The sequence below is a fragment of the Gossypium arboreum genome, chromosome 3 (assembly GCF_025698485.1).
Source record: "Gossypium arboreum isolate Shixiya-1 chromosome 3, ASM2569848v2, whole genome shotgun sequence".
NCBI lineage: Eukaryota > Viridiplantae > Streptophyta > Magnoliopsida > Malvales > Malvaceae > Gossypium > Gossypium arboreum.
This window is the reverse complement of record NC_069072.1, coordinates 91,022,315-91,047,115: the sequence shown is the minus strand read 5'-3', so window position 1 is coordinate 91,047,115 and position 24,801 is coordinate 91,022,315. Positions and strand designations below refer to the sequence as shown.

The window sequence follows — 24,801 nt, the reverse complement described above, 5'->3', positions numbered from 1 at the left end:
CTCATTATGCATGTTTTCATTTTTGTTTTTAAATTCATTTGTCACACGTTTACTAAATTTATCAATAAGAGGTCACTGATCATTTACCGTATTAGTGTTCTAAGGATGATGAGTGTCGAGGAAGACAAGATTGAGGGTAGAGGTTGCATTTGTAGTTGTGGATATGAAGAGGTAACTCCCACATATTAAGTAACCCATTGATTTACCAATTAGAAGAAGACATCTCACGCTTCATTCCCTCATGCTTGCAGAACAGACACACTAAGAGTATCTGCTTGATTAGAAGCATGAACATTACTTTTTATTTTGTCCAAAATGACTTAATTTGATTTAATCGACATAATTTAACTACATGAAAAATAAAATCAATTTGAAGCATAAGACATTATACTATCGCAAGTTGTAGCATGTATTTCTAAACTTACACATTCCATATTTCAGTCTTAGAACCGACTAATCCTAGCTCTGATATCACTAAATGTAACACCCCTCACCCGACCCAATTGCCAAGTCCGAGTTAGGCAATGGTACAGTTATTGCCGGAGCAACTAAAGACAAATAACATTAAAATTAAACATGAATCATACAATCATAACTACTTTTGTTCATAATCACATATACAATCTTTCCTGAGTCTTATATAAGCCTACGTATGCTCTAAAATTGAAACAAAATTTTAAAATGACGTCACGACGTGAGGGGTTTCCTCCTCATGAAATGACATACTAACTTGCCTCATTGTGACAACGGGGATTCCTCGTCACGCTGTGGCTCAAAGTCCAGGTATCGTCGCAACAACCACAGCTTGACATCATGACGTGGTCTCTGTTTTTGGCACAAATTAAACCTTTTGTTACCTATATCCATCCAACCACAACATTACCTCATTTGGTGCCTAATTTCACTTTGTACCTGTATCAATCCAACCAAAATACATTATAACATTCATTTAACCATTTCCCAAAATCAATAAATCCAATATGCCTCAATTTGGCACCATTTTATACCAATTCAACCTATTCAAACATCACTTATACAATCATGCTTTTAATCCATTCAAACCAACATTTAACCATGTCATATCAAGTTTAATTATGCTATTTAAAATTCCATATACATGATTGCTTGCCTCAGCATACGTACATTGGGACTAAGAATCAAGACTACAATAATTAATAATATAGCAGTATCTGCAAGTTTGACAGGTTAGTTGTAATATTTATAATGTTCAATGGAACACTTGAGTATTCTAAGGATTGAATCCAAGGGATTGTTGGTAAATGTTTTTATCACGTTAATTACAAGTTAAGAAATTACTAATCTAATCGAGTTAGAAATTATTAGTGCAAATTCCAAAAAAATTGTCTATTACTAATTTAAATTATCAATTGAACTAACTAATTTAATTTTCTTCCCTATTTCTTTAGACAATGTAAATGATAAAACAATGGTCGGTTGATTTTTTAATTGATAAATAAGCTAATAAACCAATACCGATTATATTGTGTCACTCTTAGCTAAGAATTTCCTCTCGGTCTGATCTTAGACTAAAAGATACCAACTAGGTTCTTCTCTCGTCTCACTTAAGCATATAGATCTCCTTTTAGTCTCACTATTCGACACAATTATATCGAACTATCTAATGATAAACTCTCCTTTCGGTTTCATTTATCTCGATTTTCCACTAGAGGCATCAATTCTAGTGTATTAAGCATTTCAGTATAATTGAATAATCAATTAATCAAGCATAAACATGAACTTAAGCTAACAAATAACCAACCAACCAACCATCAAACAATTTAGCACATAATCAAACTTAAATTCTAAACAAACATTTTATCAAACACATGATAGGCATAAAATAAAAGTAAATAGTTTGAGAAAATGCTCATTTAATTTATTGGAATCCGATAAAGCCCAAGAGTTTGATCCTCTGCCTTTTACATAGTTTTCTACAAGAAAAAAGAAATAAAACAACAAATATAAAATCTATTCTGTAAAGAAAAGAGAAAACCTAGTTTAAAAAAAGTGAAAAGAAAAACCCTAACCTAAAACCATAAAAACCTAACGAGAGTGTTCAACCATCAAAATCTCTAAAAACAAAGGCTTATAATGTTGTATTTATAGCTTACTAACATTTAACCTAACATTGATCATTAGGCCCTTAAATTAAAAATAGATTTAAGCTTGTTGGATATGAAATTACCCCTATAGTTTTTCCACCGGTCAGATAATGGTATTGTGATACCCGGGCTTGGCGCCACAACACTCAATATTATTGTTAGGTTCCCCATGGCATGATTGGACAATTTGGGTCTAAAAAATGACATAAAACTAACAAAACAATTTCTTAACAATAAAACTAAAATTCAACAAAAGTAAATAAAATACACCTAATATGCTTAACTAAGATCTTTAAGTGTAATGGATAGCCTAATTTGACATATCAAATTACGATAGATCAATACAATATCATGCAAATTATGAAATCAAACATATACAAAACTTGAAATTAGTTTGCACAAAATCAAGCATTACCAAAATTTCAAACCAAACTAACATTTTTAAGTTAATATAGCAACACCTATGTTGTAACGGCCCCAAATTCTTGAGTCAACATTCGAGTGTTGACGTGTTGGCGATGGATAAATTTATTTTGGAATTGGGTTTTGTTGGAATTAATTTGGGTGAATTTTGGAGCTTTTTATAAGAAATTAAGGATGTTGGGAAGCTTGTGTGAAGTAGGGGAAAGATAGATGACTAATATGGTGATTTTACCATTTTTTAATAAAAACCTTCTCCCAATTAATGAGAAAAGATGGGTTGGTAGATTGAGGTATGAGATAAAGTGGATTTGTCCCTATTTTTTCCTATATTATAATCACCTTATTGTTTTTTTTTTCTTTTTACATTCCTTCATTTTTTTCTTCTTTTTTCCATCTATTTTTCCTTAGTAGGTCATGTAGAGGGAGAGAGATTTGAGTGAGTTCTCACCATTTTTTTTTCATCTTCCAATTCTCAAAGAAGGTAAGGGTCTTGATTTATTTTTTAAAAAAAGTTTCATGGAAGAAAAAAAATATCTATGTTCATCAAGGATGAAGGTGAAGGTTTTTGGGTGTTTGGAAGAGTTTGAGTTTGAGGAAGTCTCTACCCATCTTCTCATATTTTATTTATTTATTTATTTGAAGTATGTATTTTTACATCTTATCAACTCTTTTTTTTTTGGGAAATCTTATGTGTTACATGGTTATTAGTTAAAGAGGGTGGTGAATGTTCTAAAGCTAAGGGTAAAGGAAAAGGGGTGGAGAGGTAGGCAAGAAACTTTGTTGGTGTTCTTCCATCAAGATGGTACCCTCTACCTCTCTTACGCTTCTTGATAAGTCATAGATATGATGCTTGTGTGATAATGCATGCATGTTATATGTTGTTGGGTGGAAATCATGTTTGGATGATTTAAAATGAAGCTAAAAACTTAGTTGTGAAATCCACCAGAAACCAATTATTACATGAATAGTAAGTTTAAAAATTCTCCATAAATTCTGTAAAAATAATTAAGAAGTGATCTATACATCATTGTAACCTTGAGTCAGCCTAGTTTCGTTTAGAACAAACAACTATTGATTTCTATTTGTATTTTAAAAGATATGAATTTTTGAGTGTTGAAAGGTCATAAAAATTTAGCAGCAGAATTTTTATAAAATAGATTTAGCAGTGACTTTAAAAAATCACAAAAAATTTCATAAGATAAAATAGGAAGTAAGCCTTATATCTCTATAACCGTGAAGAAGTCTAGTTTCATTTAAAACAAACGGTGCTCAATTTAGAATTATATCTTAAGAGTTATTAATTTTTGAATGAGAAAACGTCAGAATGTCAAGGTAGTAGACTGTCACATCTCATTAGTTAATATTTTAGCTGGAATGATAAGTAAGTTGAAAAAAGTATGAGACTCAAATGTCATGGTTATATTTTTGTGATTATATGTTTGATGCTTTGTTTGTGCTTAGCCTTCGGGCTCTAACCTAACTAGCGGCCAAGAGTGGCTCTCGGGATAACCCTACGGACACCCAGGATTATTTGACTAAAGCCATGAGTGGCGCGGGACTATCAGATACCTGATTATTTGAGCAATATGTGAAATCTAACAATTTTGACAAGTTTAATATGCAAGCGATTTGGTTATGTAGATTTAATGACTCATGATTTAATTATTCGATACTCATATCATGTTTCTATGTACACATTTGATTTGCATGCTTATATTTATGAATTGCTTGAAGTATGGTAGATTTGTTGCGTACCATTGAGCTTATAAAGCTCAACTTTTTATTGTCTTAATGTTTAGATTTGTAGACTTTTTTTCGTGTCTGAGGAATATCATCGACGAGAGACTCCTAGCATCACATATTTAGAGTACAGTACCTTATCTATTAGTGGGCATTGTATTCCTAAGGCTTTACTTGTATTTTTTTGTAGGTTTGTAACTTATTTTTTTTTATTTTGACTATTTTGATATACAATGATATTGGAGCTCCACCTATTTTGTATAACTACTTTTATTACTATTTTCAGTATAACTATGTATATATAAAATGTATTTCAATGTTTTAAAATTATTTGAAAATTTTGCTGGGTTACTCCGGTGACCTGATGTTAGCGCCTTAGTATTTGAGTACTCCGTATTCAGGATTAAGGTGTTACATATGTACATGCCACATAATTGAGTCTAAAACGATCAATAGACTACCGAATAGATGGTCGGATAGTATGGTCTTCAAGTTGATCTAACCGACAGGTTCCACAAATGGGAAATCTACAGAAAAAGGGAAAGCAATTAGGTAAGATTTCGAATGCTTAGTAAGCTCATATCAATTTAGCAATTGAAACATATCGGTACAAATATGACATCTTTTGGAAACTTTATACTTTTATGCACAATTCAATTACACAATGACTATGTTAGTTCATTTGCATATTAAATCATAATACCAAAATCATATGCCTATATAACCATTTCATATTATAACATATACTATTAAACTATGCTCAATTTATAAATGCCACATTTCAATCCATGGTCAATCATTTCATTTTTGTTTTTAATTACCATTTTCGTTTCTTTTTTCCTGGAGAACTATAGCAAATTGAACTCGAATACACGAGACTAATTTGCTCACGCAAGTTGACATATCTAGGTTGTTAACACTGGCTTCAGACCAGGGTTGCTCATACGAGCTTAGTTCGATGATGCTAACACTAACTTTAGAGAATTCACAACATATGTTGGATTTCAAGCCGTCATATTAATATATTATCAAACACCTTTTTTAATTCTTTTCGATTGAACCATTTCCATTTTCCGTTTGGATCCTAATGGCATGTCATTCGTATCCTAATCATTTACTAAGTTCATATGGGCACCGTTACTATTTCTGTACCATGTCAAATATAACCCTTTCACATTCGTTCAATACATTGTATCTATTCAGAATAACTATATTTTTCATACTTTACGATTTAGTCCTTTAGATGCCAACATTATTAAATTACAATTAACCTAAATTAATAGGCATCATAATATAATTCAAACATAACATAGATAATATAGTAAGTTCCATACAAACTTACCTGACAAAACTGCAACAAATAAAGCATTGAGGACTAATAAAAAATTTTGCACTTTCCTCATTATCCTCCAATTGATTCAAAATATTTATTTATACGATAATTTATTTCAATTGATGAACTTCAAATACCTTAAATCATCCTATTATATGCATATGGAAGCTCAATTTCACTTTTAGAATGTCTCCTAAAATTTTGTATTGTATTCAATTTAGTCCCTAAAACTGAAATTGTTATAACTTTCAAACTTGAGCTTCAATTTCGAATCTGATCTCAATTTTATCCTTTTAAATCCCTCCAATATCTATAATTATAGAAATTTAACATCAAATTTGAATTATTTACACTTTAGTTTCTATGTTCAAAACTATCATTTGTTACTTTACAAATTAGTCATTTTTCAATTCTAAGCTTAAAATTTAACGAATTAACACCAATTTCATCAATTATTCAATAATGGTAGCTTTTGAAAACTTTAATAGTTTTCCAAATTGGTACATGGATTAGCTAAATCAAGCTCCCGGAACCTCTAAAACATAAAAATTACAAACAAACAAAAAAAAACTCGAACTATCTATTCAATTTTTTGCCAAAAGTTGAAATGCTTCAAAACTTATTTCCTTCTCTTTATTTTTTTTTCGTAAAGATGAGAAAGATGAAGCAAATGTTTTTGTTTTATTATTTAGATTAAGATTAACATATAATTTATTATAATTAACCTTATTAACATTTAATTAACTAACATTAATCACACTTAACAAATTTTGGCAGATAATAGTTGTCCACCACCACCGTTGGCATAATAAAAAGGGTCCAATTGCTTAATTGGTTCTTCAGTTAATTAAAATTTATAGCGATTAACTTTTATCACTTTTATAATTTAGTCATTGTACCTTAATTAACTATCTGATTAAAAAAATTAATAAATTAAACTTTAATTAAATTTTATACTAACCTCATAAATATTATGGAATGTCAAAATAGAATTCTAAAACTATCATTTTCGACACTATTAAAAAATAGGTTGTTATATATTATGTTTTATATTTCTGTTTTGTTCTTACTACAATTTTTATTAATTTTATAACATATCTAAAATTTTAAATCCCTTCTACTCTAATTAACTGTTTTCTAAATAGTTAATATATCATTAAATATTTATCAAATTTAGTTAAGCTAAAGTAAATGAATAAGTTATCTCATTAAGTTTTTTATTTATCTAATTGTTTAAGAAACTTATCTAATTTATTTTAAACAAAATATTCTCCATCTAATCTAGTTTAATTTATTTAAATTACATCTTTTAATTTTTGAGAAATTTTCATTTTTAGAATAATGTCAAGTGTTTTACTTAAACGAAATGTATTTTTATTTTAAAGCGATGACATGCGAATAAAATTACCGTGCAAGTGAGAACGAATATACAATCAAGAACGATTTACGAGATTTGCATAGCGCGCACTAATTCAATAATATAAAGATGAGTGAGATAATAAAATAAATGATGACGATGATAAAATAGCGCACAAAAGGAAAATGTCAATTTTTAAAAATAAATAAGGCAAAGAACTAAAAACGCGAATAAATACAAGAGAAAATAATTCAGTAAAGAATCAAAAACGAAGAATCAAAGTTAAAGTAAAAATAAAATACATAAATACAGAATAATAGTAATAATAGTGAAATCTAAAAGCATATATAAAAATAAATTAATGAACTTTAAATATAAAAAGTTAAAGGAAACGAGTAAATGAATAAGATAATAAATAAAACAATTTAGTTTGAAATTATAAAATGAATATAAATAAATGAAACAAATAAAACCAAAAATAAAAAATAATATTAATGAAACAAAAGAAGAAAATACGATAATGATATTAATAATATAATAATAATGGCATCGATATTAATAATAATGATGAATAATCTAAACTTGGAAGTATATAAAAGGATATACATAAATAAATGAATAAATAATAAAATAACAATAATACGGGTAAAAGAAAAATAAAAAGAAAATAAAATAAAAAAAAAGAAGAATTAATAAGCAAGTGAACAAATAATAACGAAATAATAACAATAAAAACTAATAAAGTTTAAATAAAAATAAACAAACAAACGATTTAAATTAAACCAACAATAAATAATTGAAGTAGTATTTAAAAAATTAATAATAATAATAATAAGAGGATTAATTTGAAAGCCGAATAGGGTTTTAGGGTAAAAAAACAGAAATAAAATAAAGCCAAAGGACCGAATTGTAATGCGCTGAAACTAGCAAGGACTAAATGGGATAATATCCCTAGTCCTTATGCGTTACGATTCGACTCACAAGGCCCCGGGCTAAATTAAAAATGAAATAAAATTGAAGGGCAAATTTAAAGAAAATTAAAAAGAAAATAGGATTAGATTGAAACAACCCAGAAAAGCGGAAGGGCCAGGGGCGTAAACAGCCCAATTTCTAAAAACACGCGGATCCTTTAACTGGGTCGGGTCATACACGGGTCATGATCTAAAACGGCGTCGTTTTGGCTTATGCATGCTGACACCAAAACAGCGTCGTTTGTGCACTTATAAAAGTAAAAAAAAAAATACAAAAAAAATTATTTTTCAGCCTTCAAAACAAAAAAAGTTTAAAAAAATCTCTCAACCCCTTTTATCCCTGGCCCAACTCCAGCCATTGGACTGATGGTCGTCCACCGTGTCGACCATCGGTCACCGACGACGGCGGCCGGAGAATCCAAAAAATCCCCTTTGCCTTCCTCTTGCCATCTAGAAACCTAATCTAGGGTTATTGTTTTTTGAAAGAAGGGTAAAAAAATCGCCGAAATAGGCAAATGACCCTTCGGTTTTCCAGCCACTTTTCATCGGAAGTGGCCACCTCAGCCATCTCTGGCAACGAAGCGCGAAGGTTTGTCTTTTAAACCCTTTCCTTTCGTTTTTTGTTTATTATTGGAGATGGATTTAGGAAAAGAAAACGAAGATAAAAGAAAAGAAGAAAAAAAAATCACCTTTTTTAACTCTAAAACTGAGTTTTTTGATTGCTCAATATTCGTGTTTAATACAATGTTTTGTTTTTTTTTCAGAAATCCCCCCTTATATTCATTTTTTGGTGGCTTTATAGCCGAATACAAAAGTTTTCTTTGCTACTGTTTAGTTCGCTGTTCGCTACTGTTCACTTTTGCTTTGCGTGTTTGCAGGTGACTGTGGCAGAGCTGCAGCGGTAGGCATGCTGAGAATGCATATGGGGGAGCAGGTGGCGCAGAGAGGGATGCGGCGCAAGGGCATTAGGGTTAGGTTTTTTTTAAAGTGTTTAATACTTTGGGCCATCGGGACTTCAATTTGTTTTTGAGTTGTAATTTTAATTGGTTTTTTGTTTTGTTTGTTTTTTTGTCTGATTTGGGCTTGTTGGGCCTGGGGAAATTTGGGTACTTATAGCTGCCCCTCTTTGCTCATTTTCGTGTAACGGGAATGAAGCAAAGACTTAAAGAGGGCCAAATTTTCCTGGACCTGCCGAGTCTCGACTTCTTTTGATGCTTCTTTCCTTCAAGTAGCTTCATTCCAATCCACTGCATCCTTAGAGGTATAGGAACTGTTGCTTTGATCTACTCCATTGCGACTACTTGTAGCTTTAACCTATTCCACTGCAACTTCAAGGAGATGAGGTTTGTGGCTTTAATCTGTTCTTCTGCAATTGTAGCTTGATCTGCTCCATTGCAACTTCAAGGAGATAAGATCTGCTATCTTCAGTCTGCTCCACTACAACTTCAGGAAGATAAGACTTTTAACTTCAACTTGCCCCACTGCAACTTCAGGGAGATAAAGTTTGTGATTTGTAGCTTCGATCTGCCCCATTGCAACTTTAGGGAGATCAAATTTGCTATCTTCAGTTTGCTGCACTGTAACTTTAGGGAGATAAGACTTGTAACTTCATCCTGCTCGACTGCAACTTCAGAGAGATAAGGTTTGTGATTTGTAGCTTCAATTTGCCCCATTGCAACTTCAGGGAGATAAGATTCGCTATCTTCAGTCTGCCCCATTGCAACTTCAGGGAGATAAGACTTGCAACTTCAACCTGCTCCACTGCAACTTTAGGGAGATAAGATTTGTGATTTGTAGCTTCAACCTGCCCCACTGCAACTTCAGGGAGATAAGATTCGCTACCTTCAGTCTGCCCCACTGCAACTTCAGGGAGATAAGACTTGTAACTTCAACCTGCTACACTGCTACTTTGGGGAGATAAGGTTTGCTATGATCTGCTCTAATGCAACTTCAGAGAGATAAGATCTATTTATTTATAGCTTCAATTTGTTCCATTGTAATTTCAGGAAAAAGAGATTTGTAGCTTCGATCTACTCCGCTGGAACTTCAAGGAGATACGAATTGAGGCTTCGAGTCCTTCTAATGCCATTTCAGGGAGAAGAGATTTGTAGCCTCGATCTATTCCGTTGGAACTTCAAGGAGATACGAACTGTGGCTTTGAGCCGCTCCAATGCTATTTCAGGGAGAAGATATTTGTAGCCTCAATCTTCTCCGCTGGAACTTCAAGGAGATACGAACTGTGGCTTCGAGCTGCTCCAATGTCATTTTACGGAGAAGAGATTTGTAACCTAGATCTACTCCGCTGGAACTTCAAGGAGATACGAACTGTGGCTTCGAGCCGCTCCAATGCCATTTCAGGGAGAAGAGATTTGTAGCCTAGATCTACTCCGCTGGAACTTCAAGGAGATACGAAATATGGCTTCGAGCCACTCCAATGCCATTTCCGGGAGAAGAGATTTGTAGCCTTGATCTACTCCGCTAGAACTTCAAGGAGATACGAACTGTGGCTTCAAGCCGCTCCAATGCCATTTTAGGGAGAAAAGATTTTTAGCCTCGATCTTCTCCGTTGGAACTTTAAGGAGATATGAATTGTGGCTTCGAACTACTCCAATGCCATTTCAGGGAGAAGAGATTTATGGCCTCGATCTACTCTGCTGGAACTTCAAGGAGATACAAACTGTGGCTTCGAGCCGCTCCAATGCCATTTCAGGGAGAAGAGATTTGTAGCCTCAATCTACTCCGCTGGATCTTCAAGAAGATACGAACTGTCGCTTTGAGCCGCTCCAATATCATTTCAGGGAGAAGAGATTTGTAGCCTCGATCTACTCCGCTGGAACTTCAAGGAAATACGAACTGTGGCTTCGAGCCGCTCCAATGCCATTTTAGGGAGAAGAGATTTGTAGCCTCGATCTACTCCGTTGGAACTTCAAGGAGATAGGAACTGTGGCTTCAAGCAGCTCTAGTGCCATTTCAGGGAGAAGAGATTTGTAGCTTCGATCTACTCCACTGAAACTTCAAGGAGATGCGAATTGTAGCTTCGAGCCGCTCTAGTGCCATTTCAAGGAGAAGAAATTTGTAGCTTCGATCTACTCCGCTGAAACTTTAAGGAGATAAGAATTATTGATTTCAACCTTCTCTGCTACTACTTAGGGAGATAGGATGGTGACTTAAATCTACTCCACTACTTGTGACAGCCTTAAAATGACCCTAGTCGGAATGTGGTTTTGGGACCACAAAACCGAGGCATAAGAATAATTTAATATTTATTTGGATGCCTATAATATGTGTTAACTCATGTGTGACATTTTTGATGTTTTGATTTAGAGTTATAAATGTGAATTTCACTAGAAAGGACCTAGTAGAAAACTTTGAAAGTATGATGGGGAATTGTGTGATGACTAGTTGATCATGCATGCAAAAATGAGGGGTTTGCATGTCAATTTCCCCTTTAATTTGCTAATGGCCGGCCATGACAAGGAATTATGGGCAAAACATGTCATAGACATGTTTTGTTGGTGCATCATGGGTGGAAAAATAAATTAATGAGAAGGAAAATAAAGAAATGAAAAAAAAGTGTGAGTAGTTGTTTCCTCCCCATTGCCGTGAATGTAAGAAGAAAAACAAAAAAAGTGTCCATCTTTCTCTCATCTTCTTGGCTGAATGAAGAGGAAGAAATAAGGGAACTTACTAAAAGAAATTCGGCATTCTTCTTTAGCTAGTAAGAGGTAAGTTTTGAATTGTTGATTTAGTTTTATGATAGGTTAAGCTAGTAATTGGAGGCACCCTTAGTAATGTTAAGAAAGTTGGAGCTTTTATGGTGGTTTGGGCATCATGCCGTGAATCTAAGTGCTAACATTGGAGGTCACTTGCATGTTGTTTGGGTTAGAAGGGGGATGATAGTATGGAATGAAGATTTTTGAATAAGTAAGGTTAAATTTAATTTGGTATAATCGGCCATATAGGTGTATATGTTTGTGAAAATATATTTTTTCTTTTTTGTTAACTCTTTACAATCGATTGAAGTAGTAATATTGGCTTATAAGGTTGAGTTGATTCATGATGTTGTATATAAGGATTAAAAATACTTGAGACTAGGTTAACTTAATAGTGATAATACATTCGACCTTGAAGCATTAATCGAATAATGGTTGAGGTTTTGATATTTTGAACAAGGATAGTTGTGAAATGGGGTGAAAACCATTAAATTATACACATAAGTATCCAGCAAGAAAATTAAACTACTAAATGTATTTATTTTAGATCAAGACATCAACGAGGGAGAATCAAACAAAGGCAAAGCAAAGATAATCGAGTAGTCGATTGGGAATCATTTCATCCAATATAAGGTAAGTCATTAAGCATATATTTTGTATTAATTTAAATGGTCATAACGTCTATGTAATGATGCTGAATGGAATGATAAATATATATATATATATATATATACATGTATGCATGGGGTGATGAAAGTATTGAATGAAAAAGAAAAGAGGTGAGATGTATTGAGTTATTGGTTTTGGCACTAAGTGTGCGGGTGTAAACATTTATGATCATGAATTGGCACTAAGTGTGCGGATTCAAATTGTATAGCACTAAGTGTGCGAGTTTGATTATATAGCACTAAGTGTGAGAGTTTGACTATTAAGCACTAAGTGTGCGGGCTTATTATACATGCTCTAAGTGTGCGGCCTTATCGAGTCAATCATGGACAGCGGTACGAGTAAACACCTTGAGCTCATGAGGAATAGACATTTTATTTATATTTGGGATTGAGCTTGGTAAGTCTTGAACCTATGTGGTGATTATACTTGAAGATAAATGCATCCAATGTCATATGGTGTAATGTATGAAATATTAAAGTAGGGCTTGATATGAGATTAAACCGAAATGCCTAAGGAATTATAGCACAGTTTGGGTGTGGATGGAGGATTTTAATCCGCATTATTTATTTTCTCTTATGATATATTATTACTGAATGGCAATGTAATGCTTATGACTTACTTGAGTTATATACTCACTCGGTGTTTGCTTGTCACCTACTTTAGGTTTCTTGGACTCGTCTTTTTGCGTGCTCGGGATTTGTCATCGAAGTCATCACACCGGCTAGCAACTTTTGGGTATCTTCTTTTTAGTCGGTCTAGGAGAACATTTCGGCATGTATAGGCTAATATGTTTTGTTGAAATTTGGTATGTAAACTTTTAGCCATGCGAAAATGGCATAAATGTTCGGTTGGATTTGGTTCTATAATGTTAGGTCGCAAGTCTTGATGATTCGATTTTTATGCCATATGTTATGGTTGATTATTTTTGGTGTTAAAATTCATGATATGGCAATAGTGTAGTAGGGAGATATTTGACAATGATTAGCCTTTGGTATGGCTAGTCATGATCATAATTTGTGATATGTATGATGAATTACTAGTTAGGTTAAGGGGAAATCACGAAATAAGCATAGTTGCTTTAGTAACAGATGCTGGCAGCAGCAGTGACGTGAGATTGAAAAATCACTAAAAATAGTGGAAATGGAGTTAAATAATGAATAAATTATGTAATCGAAGCTAGATGAGTCTATTTTCATATAGAAGAAACGAAGTGACCATGTGAGCCGTATGTTAATAGATATTTAAGTTTTCGTGAGACAGGGCCAGAACGGTTACTGGAGTCCCTGTCCTGACTTTGGAAATTCATCGTGAATGGACCAGAGATGATTAGAATCATGCCATATATGTACAGATTCCTTTTCGAGTCTAGTTTCTGTAGAAATAAACGGCATCAGTATTGAAGCCCTGTACAGGGAGATATCCAAGTCGTAATGCGCAAGGGTCAGTGTAGTCGATCCCTGTAACATGGGGGACTTTAACTAATAAACTGTAGAAATTGGCCCAACCAAAAATTCTAGAAAAAAATTTGTAGATGCATATATGAGTCTAGTTTTGGGAAAAATTTACGGAAATGGATTTCGAGTTTCAGAACTCAAGATATGATTTTTAATGCGACTCGTATGCAGATTGGCAGCTTGTCTGGGAAATTTCTAATAAGTGGTTTGAAGTCTGTTAACACCTCGTGTTCGACTCCGGCGACGGTCTCGGGTTCGGGGTGTTACACTACTACTTAGGGAGGCAAGATTTGTTATCTTTGATCTGCTCCACTACTGTTTAGGGAGACAAGATCTACAATCTTCAGCCTACTCCACTACTGCTTAAGGAGATAGGATGGTGGCTTAAATCCGCTCCACTACTGCTCAGGGAGATGAAGATTCACTGTCTTCTATCTGCTCCATTGCTACCTCATGGAGATAAGATCTGTGAATTCGCCGATGTTACTATATCGTCCTGTAGGGACATGATCTGTAGAATTGGTTTCATGTACCTATGCTTATACCAAATGATTAGGATGCTATGATCGAAATGAATCAAATGCTCCTAACTAGATGTGTTATGAATGATCTATGAATGCAGAAATGAGAATGATCCTTTTTTTTTAAAGCTTAAGGTATCATCGCTCGTTGTTCATCAGGGCATTATTACTGACGTATTACGCTGCCATCTTGTTCGGCTGGTATTCTTGACAAACAAGTCAAAGAAACAATCACGTTCTGCTCAGCAGGTTTGCCCCACTGTAACTTCAGAGTCCCTTCCATTATACTATAAGGTTTATACCTCTCACTGTAACTTCAAGGGAATAACATTTGGTTTCATCCATCCATCGTGCTGCAACTCAGAGGTATAGGATTTGTTTCATCTTTAATTGATCTATCACACCCCGGTAACATAACCAGATAGGTATACAAAATAACAAAATTTCAAGAATGAACCCCTTTTAACGCTTGGATTAACATTGTCTACTATTCATTGAGGTTGTGTCACCAACACAATACCCTGTTTTTTCGTACAACTGATATCTTTAATAAAGAATCTGGAGAGATAGCCACAATTTTAGACTCCTTTCTCTCAAATATTTCCAAACCTCAGGCTTTATTAGTTCTAAATAATGGTCATGTTTCAGGTTCTTGTACTATTTAAAAGCTTCCAGGGTAATATGCAGAACTCTTTTTGTGAAAGTGTTATTAGTCTATTAATCGTTATTTCAATGCGAAATGCTTGAAAAAGACTATAACAATGGACAAAAAGGAAATTAATTAAGAGCATAGCTTGAAACAAATAAGTTAACCAAGGATAGAAATGTAATTAAAAAGGGAATTTATCGGAAGCGTATCTTGAAAATAATAAAGTAATCAAAAATAGAAAATTCAAAATGGGTAAAATGGGAAACTAGGTGCCCCAGATATCGCAGCTTGAGCTTCTCTGTACCAACTTCTTGAGGATCATTTTGAGCTCAATCTGTGTTCAGGGGATCCGGAGTACTTTGTCGATGCCCCAAGACGTAGCATACTTCTTCATTGTTAATTCAGGCATAGCAAGACTATTGTATGCCCCACTTTGATCTAAATTTGAGCCATCCTTTTAAGGTTTTCAACTCAAATGCCCTTCGGTCTCAAAGCGCCCTTTGCGGGTTTTCGCCTTGGCCTCTCCTTTTTCTTTTTCCTCTTTTTTATTTATGATTTTTTTAGGATTTTTTTTTTGTAATCTCAAGGCGTCCTTTATAGGTTTTCACCTTGGCCTTTCATTTTAGGTAGAATACTCTTTGACTGGATTTGAATTCACTGGATTGGGAAAATTTTTGCCATCAACGCTCCTCCAGAATAGGCCTTCTTTACTACATAAGGTTTTTCCTAGTTTGGCATCCACTTTCCTCTGAAGTCCTTTTGTATAGGAATGGTCTTCTTCAATATCAAGTTTCCCTCATGGAATTCTCTAGGACGAACCTCTTTATCGTAAGCTCACATTATTCATTTCTAGTGCATTGGACCACAACGGATAGCTTTCAACCTCCTTTCTTCAAATTCAACTGATCATATCGGGATTGGATCTATTCTATCTTATCCAACTTCAGCTTTGACAAGACTCGGAGAAAAGAAATCTCGTCTTCAATGGGAAAAAGTGCTTCCATTCTATAAACTAATGAGAAATGTGTTGACCCGACGAAGGTCTAGGGCGACGTTCGATACATATAGAGGGTAAATGGTAACTTCTTTATGCCAATCTTTACAAGCCTCGGTCATTTTTCATATGATCCTTGTTTAGTTGTTTTTATTCTTATACATTTTGGCTACCTTCACTGTATTGTTTATTTTTTAGGTGATGTGGCATCTGTTCTTCTAACAGACTGCGAACTTTTGACATTATGCTGTTCGATATGATCTTTTTTGGCATTTCTTATCAGCACATGATCTCTCTCCTTTTTTTTTTATTTTTTTTGGAATTCTGATGATTATCGACTTTATAATATTGGCATATGAAGCGATTTTTACCTTCTTGGTGAAGTAATTGATGTCTGCTAGAAGCTTTCGACGAGATCGACCCAATAACCTCAATGCCCCATATAGAGAAATTCTACGAAAAAAATGAAGGGACACATGAATCTTGTCTCCATAAATTTGGCATTTACGGCATAACTGATGCGATTCCCTTTTACGGTGGACCAGCAGAACCCGGATCTCATGATTAGCCTGGCCATCGTAAACCTATTAGCATGTGTCCTTCTAACATACTTAGGGACCTCTTTTAACAGCATCTACAGGTCCTAATAGCCCAGGTATATCTTGATATAGACGTTTCATTTTGTCTTTGTGGTGATACAGGCTTCGATCCTTGCTTTTTCCTTTTCTCTTAGGCTTATTGTCTATTGACTTTTTGTAAGGTTAGATATGTTTTTCATCTTGTTCTACCATCCTTAACAAATCATGAGGTAGGTTACCATCTCTGTCATTTTCAAAGTGCTGAGATACCTTTAGGCCTATATTTTGCTCAAAAGGAGACTCAGAGTCAGTGACAGCATCGCTCACGTCATTGATATCTGGAGACCTGTTGTAGGTACGAAGGTAGATTCCAAAGAATAAATGATTCCAAGGATGATTATTTGTATGGTATGATCATGAATGAAAAATATTCGAAAGAATGTCCAAAAAATAAAAGAATCTAAGAATAATTGTTTGTACAGTATGAAATGGAAAGAATAAAAGAATATTTACTCAAAATGATAACAAACATGCATTTTATTGAAATAAAGATTTTGGATATAAGCCTATTTCACAAAAGGATTCTTGTTGCTTCTAGGCTTAAAGCAACAAGCGTATTTTGAATGTTACTCTTGGTTAGCTCTAAAGGTACAGGGCTCTCTTCCACAGTCTCATGGTTCAAAACACTCTCAAGTATGTAAGGGCAGATGCTCGAAAAAAATTCTATTCCTGGGTTCCCTCTTTTGATACGTAGTTAATGTTCAGATTCCCCAATATCAGGTCTTGCATTAGAGTCCTGAGCTCGATAAGCCCTTTGATCTCATGCCTCTACCCATCATGGAACTCATAATGTTTATCCCTTTAACAGAAAGGTTAGATAACGAATTTTCTGCACCAGAGGGATCATCGAATTTCACGATACCCAATTTGATAAATCTTTCGATTAACTTTTTTAAAAGCGGTACAGTTCTCGACAGAATACCCCGTAATTCTCGCATGGTATTCACATTGGCCACTTGCATCGTACCATTTAGGGTATGGAGGCTGTATTGGTTCTATGTAAAAGGAGGATACAATATGTGCGTCAAACAAAATTTCGTACAACTCCCTATACGTGATTGGGATGGGTGTGAACTGGGGTTTTTCTGAGTTTGATCTTGGATCAAGTTCTTACCTTGGGGAGACCTGATGGCTGGTAGTTATGTAATCAGCTCTGAATGGCCCTTGCTATTCCTACTCGTACTATTTGTTTCCTTTTCCTTCTTCTTTGGGGCCTTTAAAGTCATTTCCTTTGTTTCTGCCAGAACAACCGGTTTGGCTCGATCATCTTTCGGGTTAAAACTTGAACCCATCGAGAAGTTTAAGAATGCCGAAATATCAATTTGATATTGGGGTTCGACAATGACGGGTACCCCTTGTGGATGCACGTCTGGTTGGGTCAGGATGTTTACTGGGGTAAAACTTAGGGAATAGATAAGGTTTTTATTATCATACCCACTGTTGACCGCTGGGCCATTCCTTTTCTCAAGTTCTTCGGCTAGTAACTGGGTTAGCTGGCCCATCATATTTCTTTGGAATTCTAACATTTGTTCCCGTATATCTTGTTGAATCTTGGTCAATTGCTCTTGCATCTGTATTTGCATTTGCTCTATTTTCTCCAACCTTTGGTCCATATCCTTTGCTGGTTCTGAAATAATTTTTCCTAATTAGGGTCCTTTTGGGAAAATCTAATGCATATAATAAAATGCAATACAAATGCATAATATGCATGCAAAAAGAAAGAGAGGCGTTGATTTTGAATTCAATTTCATTAGAATAACTTTTATAGAAAACAAATTTCTTTACATAAAACAGATTACATATTCGGCCTTATCCTCATATTCTAAGCGAAGACACTGATCCTTTTTATATTCGGATATTATGGTCGGGTCTTGCGGATTTTCTAAAAGATGTCTCTATTATCTCCTTTCTACTCGATCTGGACTGCGGCCCATTGTTCACTTATCCCCGCGATGCTTCTCAGCTTCTTTAAGACGTGACGGCTCTTGAATAATCTTTGTTGGCTTGAATCCTCAAGCGATGGAGTAAAGTCGTGTATTCTTTCATGGACTATTAGCCTTCTTTTGTTCTTTACTCAAACCCTATTCGGACGGCCGTATTATATTCCATTTTATCAAGAAATTCATTTTCTCATGACAAGCTTTTCTATTTAGCAATCGAATATGAATCAACACCTTCTTTCTATGATGATGTAATGCAAAGCAATCACAGACAAAACAAAACAAAATACGTCAGTATAGAAGAAATAAAAAATAAAATAGAACACCTATATGGGTGACCTCTAGGGTTTGGCGTGGGTCTACTTAAGGAAGACTCCTAGTTCTCTCTATATGGGGTCTAGTTCTAAAGAAAGGGTACTTGAACCAGTAGATTCCTCGATCTTCACCCATTATAGGCTTATATAGATCGAGTTCAGTTCAGGGGAATACATTTCCCTATGGCTAGGCGGAGATGAAAATCTCACAAAAACATAGGTACGGATGTTTCTCGGAAGCAGCCTACTAGCCCATGCGGAGGTGAAAACCTCACAAGGCATAGCTTCTCACTCCCACTTAAACGGGTAAGATCGACCGATCATGCAATGTAATATGCAAAAAGATGCCTAAACTCAAACCAACACAATTATAAACCGCAATGATAAGGATCGTAACAAGGACGAATAAAAATGCAACGAAAAGATCTCTTACGATAAAAATGCAATATGATTGAAGTAAAATCAACGCATCAGCATAAAAGAAATAAAAACAAAATAGAGCACCTATCCGGGTGACCACTAGGATTTGGCGTGCTTTTACTTAGGGTAAGCTCTTAGGGCTCTCTATATGCGATTCGGTTCTAAAGTAAAAGGTACCCGAACCTGCAAATTCCTCGATCCTTACCCATTATAGGCTCATAGGGACCGAGTTCAGTTCAGGGGGATACATTTCCCTATGGCTACACGGAGATGAAAATCTCACGAAGACATAGATACTGATGTATCCCGAAAGCGATCCACTATCCTACATGGAGGTGAAGACCTCACGAAGGAATAGTTTCTCACTCCCACTTAAAAGGGTGTAACCGCCGGTCATGCAATGCAATGTGCAGGGATGTACAAAAAAAAAAGCTCGAAGTAAATAAAGAAAATATGAATAAAATGATGAAAATCGTACCACAAAACGGATGAAATGCAATGAAAGGATCGTATATCAAAACCAAATTTTTAATTTTCGACAAAAAGACAAAAGTTAATCAACTTGTGGCTTGACTCTCTTATTTGGTCCCCAGCAGAGTCGCTAAGCTGTCAAAACTATTTTTTTTGAAAAAACGACGTCGACTTGGTTTTTGAAAATGAAAATCGAAAATGGGAGTTGCCACCAATCTTTTTATTTAGGTGTGATCGGATCACCTAGTAATTTAGTCGTTTTAATAAAAAATTTAAAACTTGTTAAAACGATGATTTCTGGTCTACAAAATCCAGAAAACGGGTTAGGGAGTCGGTTACGCACGAGGAAGGGTTAGCACCCTCGATGCGCCCAAAATTGGTACCTAGTCGATTAATTAATGTCCCAATGTCGAAAATTTGAAAAGATTTAAAAATACAACCCCTTTAAAAAATGTTTTGATAACTCAAAGAGGATGCTAAAGACCTTCTTGTCCCGAAGTAATAAAATGTCACATCCAGCAAATTAGGACACAACATTTTAAAGCCTCGAGAATAAGCTTGCCTTTTGATTTTAAAAACTCATGCATTTTAATTTTGAAAGGTTATTCGGTCATTTGGATTAAACGAGAAAAATTGAAACCCAGTAAGTTAGGGCACGATTTCTTGAATTTCCCAAAATGCGAAATATTACCTTATTTTGAGAAACTTTCATTTTCAGAATAATGTCAAGTGTTTTATTTAAACAAAATGTATTTTTATTTTAAAGCGATGACATGCGAATAAAATTGTCGTGCAAGTGAGAACGAATATACAATCAAGAATGATTTATGAGAGTTGCATAGCGCGTACTAATTCAATAATATAAAGATGAGTGAGATAATAAAATAAATGATGACGATGATAAAATAACGCACAAAAGAAAAATGCCAATTTTCAAAAATAAATAAGGCAAAGAACTAAATACGCAGATAAATACAAGAGAAAAAATTGGTAAAATATCAAAACAAAGAATTAGGTTAAAGTAAAAATAAAATACATAAATACATAATAATAGTAATAATAATGAAATCTAAAAGGATATATAAAAATAAATATAAAAGTTAAAGGAAACGAGTAAATGAATAAGATAATAAATAAAACAATTTGGTTTGAAATTATAAAATGAATATAAATAAATGAAACAAATAAAACCAAAAATAACAAATAATATTAATGGAACAAAAGAAGAAAATACGATAATGATATTAATAATATAATAATAATAATGGCATCGATATTAATAATAATGATGAATAATCTAAACTTGGAAGTATATAAAAGGATATACATAAATAAATGAATAAATAATAAAATAATAATAATACGGGTAACAACAAAAATAAAAATAAAATAAAAATAAAAAATAAAAAAGAAGAATTAATAAGCAAGTGAACAAATAATAAAGAAATAATAACAATAAAAACTAATAAAGTTTAAATAAAAATAAATAAACAAACGATTTAAATTAAACCAACAACAAATAATTGAAGTAGTATTTAAAAAGTAATAATAATAATAATAATAATAATAATAATAATAATAATAATAATAGGAGGATTAATTTGAAAGCCAAACAGGTTTTATGGTAAAAAAACAGAAATAAAATAAAGCCAAAGGACCGAATTGTAATGCGCTGAAACTAGCAAGGACTAAATGGGATAATATCCCTATCCTTATGGGTTGCGTTTCGGCTCACAAGGCCCTGAGCTAAATTAAAAATGAAATAAAATTAAAGGGGCGAATTTAAAGAAAATAAAAAAGAAAATGGGATTAGATTGAAACAACCCAGAAAAGCGGAAGGGCCAGGGGCGTAAATAGCCCAATTTCTGAAAACACGAGGATCCTTAGCTCGGTCGGGTAATACACGGGTCATGGTCTAAAATGGAGTCGTTTTGGCTTATGCATGCTGACACCAAAACGACATCGTTTTCTGCATTTATAAAAGTAAAAAAAATTACAAAAAAATTCAATTTTCAGCCTTCAAAACAAAAAAAAAGTTTAAAAAAATCTCTCAACCCCTTTTATCCCTGGCCCAACTCCGGTCATTGGACTGCCAGTCGTCCACCGTGTCGACCACCGGTCACCGGCGACGGTGACCGGAGAATCCAAAAAATCCCCTTTGCCTTCCTCTTGCCATCTAGAATCCTAATCTAGGGTTATTTTTTTGAAAGAAGAGTGAAAAATCGCCGAAATAGGCAAATGACCCTTCGATTTTCCGACCACTTTTCATTGGAAGTGTCCACCTCAGCTGTCTCTAGCGATGAAGTGTAAAGGTTTGTCTTTTAAACCCTTTCCTTTCGTTTTTTGTTTCTTATTCGAGATGGATTTAGGAAAAAAATGAAAATAAAAGAAAAGAAGAAAAAAAAATCACCTTTTTTAACTCTGAAACTGAGTTTTTTGATTGCTCAATATTCGTGTTTAATACAACGTTTTGATTGCTACTGTTTAGTTCATTGTTCACTACTGTTCACTTCTTCTTTGCGTGTTTACAGGTGACTATGGCAGAGCTATAGCGGTAGGCACGCTGTGAATGCACATGGGGGAGCAGGTGGTGGCAGAGAGGGATGCGGCGCAAGGGCATTAAGGTTAGGTTTTTTTTTTTTAAAGTGTTTAACACTTTGGGCCATCGGGCCTTCAATTTGTTTTTGGGCTGTAATTTTAATTGGTTTTTTGTTTTGTTTTGTTTTGTTTTTTGTCTGATTTGTGCTTGTTGGGCCTGAGCAAATTTGGGTACTTAAAATGTGTATATATATATATATATATATGTATATATACATACACTTATATTAAGTCTCTGTTTGAGTTGACGTCACGAGTCAATCAGACATCAATTCAATTGAGAAATTATTAAAATATCTTTAATTTTATAAAATAACAAATGTTTATATGAGGGTGATTTTGTCATTTCATGTCTTTTAGTAAAATAACACTATGATAGGAATTAACCACATAAATTTTAATGTTTTAACTTATCCATTTCAACCAATTATCTATTTGGTTTTAATGTACAATTTTATAAAATATAGAAATAAAATATAGAAATATTTTTCATCCACATGGGTGTATCAAAGAATTAGTATATATATTTTTGAGTATTTTTCATGTTTATTTATTATTCATATTTAAGGTTTATAATTGTTCCTCTCAACAATAATATCTCTAAAATTGAAACCGTATATATTAAAAAACTTTAAAGCATTTTCTTATTTTCTTTTTGGCAGATAACATGAAAATTATTCAAAGTGCAATCCAAGAACCGCCCATAAAAGTTGTGGCTCAAGCAAAGCTTATGGCTTCCGTTCATCTTTGGATCTTTAATTTGCATTAGATTCAATAAAATTGCTTTCTTATTTATACACATAATTTACTTAATGTTAATTCAAAGAGATGACAGCAAACATTTGATTTTATTTAATTTAATATCTAATAACACTGGTAAAAAAAAAACCATTTAAATTTATTGAAAAAAGTTCATAAATATATAAGAAAAAGGTTAACCTTAATCATGATTATGAGTGGAGAGAGATAATGTTCATAACCCGGTTGGACAAAATGTAATCACATAATCCGACCCGGAACAAGTCCTAGTACTTGAAGCATCATCATAAGCATAACTATAAGCCGTGGGGCATGCACTCTTGAACATCTTCGAGTACTGTGTTGGTGAGCAAGTCTGAGGAGTAGCATGATCGCCGATGCAGCAAAACTCCGGCGTGTTAAACGCTGTGCAGGCGCTTTTACAAGCAACGACCGAACCAGAATCCAGGACCCGTAATTCAACCGGGCAATTAGCATTAAGATCCGTGACACAACCTGCATATTGGCAATCCCCTGAACCACCTATTGCCTTGACTCCTAAGGCAACGTTGTAACCATCCACAAGACTAACATCATAAAAGTCTTTATTATCAGTAGAGCCACCGGCAATGGTGAACTCTACCAGGGTGACGGGTGGCACACCACCGAAAGTGCAATTTTGTATGCCCCCGCAGTCACCGGTTATGCACTTGCCGGAGCCGGAGGGGTCGAATTCGCAGCCTGTTCGACCCCAGAAGCGACCAGACCAACCAGGTGGAGCCTGGAATTGAGCTGATGAACCAGATGACAATTCAAAACCACCATTACCAAGTGGAGCACCATTGCCGGAGAGAGAAGCGGGCCATATGGTGAAACTGCAATGGTTTTGGACTGTAAAAAGGGTAGCTGAAGAAAATATCGTCCCTGAAATTTTCGTTATAATCTAAGTCAAGTCAATGTCCGTTGAATCATAAGCCTAGAGCATCAAAAGTATCGAGAGGAAATACTAAATAATAGAGAAACAAGAAAACCAATTTAAACTACAACAATCCGTCACACACAAGCGCGCGCGCACACACACACACACACATATAGTTACTATTTAATGAAGGGGATAAATTTACCATATGCCAGGAGATTGAATAGGAAAAGAAGATAAACCGTAAAGGGAATCGCCATTACTGCTTTGCGAGGAAGAAGGGGTTGAGACTTGAAATGAATGGGAAGTATTAGATGCAGGGAAATGGAAAGATGGGGAGTTAATATAGAAAGTTAGGACCACTTCCTCTACCCCATGAATTTTGCTACTAAGTATATAAAACTTTTCCTATATTCTCGTGAACAAGATTAGATTTTGGGTTCTCTTTAGAGATTGGAGTAAATTATCAATTTTTTCTTTATATTAGTCTTATGGCTAATGTTCGAAAAAAAATCTTAAATAAGAGTAGATTATGAGGCATCCGAGTAAAAATATTGTTGTAAAAGAATATATTTATGTAAAAGATTGAAATAGTAAAATTATATATTTAAAGATTATAATATCTTAAGTTTAAATATTGTAATATGTGAGTTTTATTGATTTGATATAAAATATAAAATGATAAAAACATAATCATAATAATATAATTATGTAAAAAAATATTTTAGTTATTTTCAACTGAATTGACGTTTAATTGACTTGTGACATTAAGTTATTTAGAGGATACTTGACTTGGTTAGGAAGTGACTAAATGAT

General features: G+C 34.0%; 1 protein-coding gene across 1 annotated transcript; it reads right to left on the bottom strand.

Annotated features, from left to right (window-relative positions):
• Positions 1-23,219: 23,219 nt before the first annotated feature.
• On the bottom strand, positions 23,220-24,476 carry LOC108455916 (pathogenesis-related thaumatin-like protein 3.5). The gene is made up of 2 exons (XM_017754492.2): positions 24,191-24,476; positions 23,220-23,990 (listed from the first exon to the last, which is right to left on the bottom strand). Exons 1-2 carry the CDS (start codon positions 24,243-24,245, stop codon positions 23,302-23,304), a joined length of 744 nt encoding a protein of 247 aa, XP_017609981.1. The 5' UTR covers positions 24,246-24,476; the 3' UTR covers positions 23,220-23,301.
• Positions 24,477-24,801: the final 325 nt, after the last annotated feature.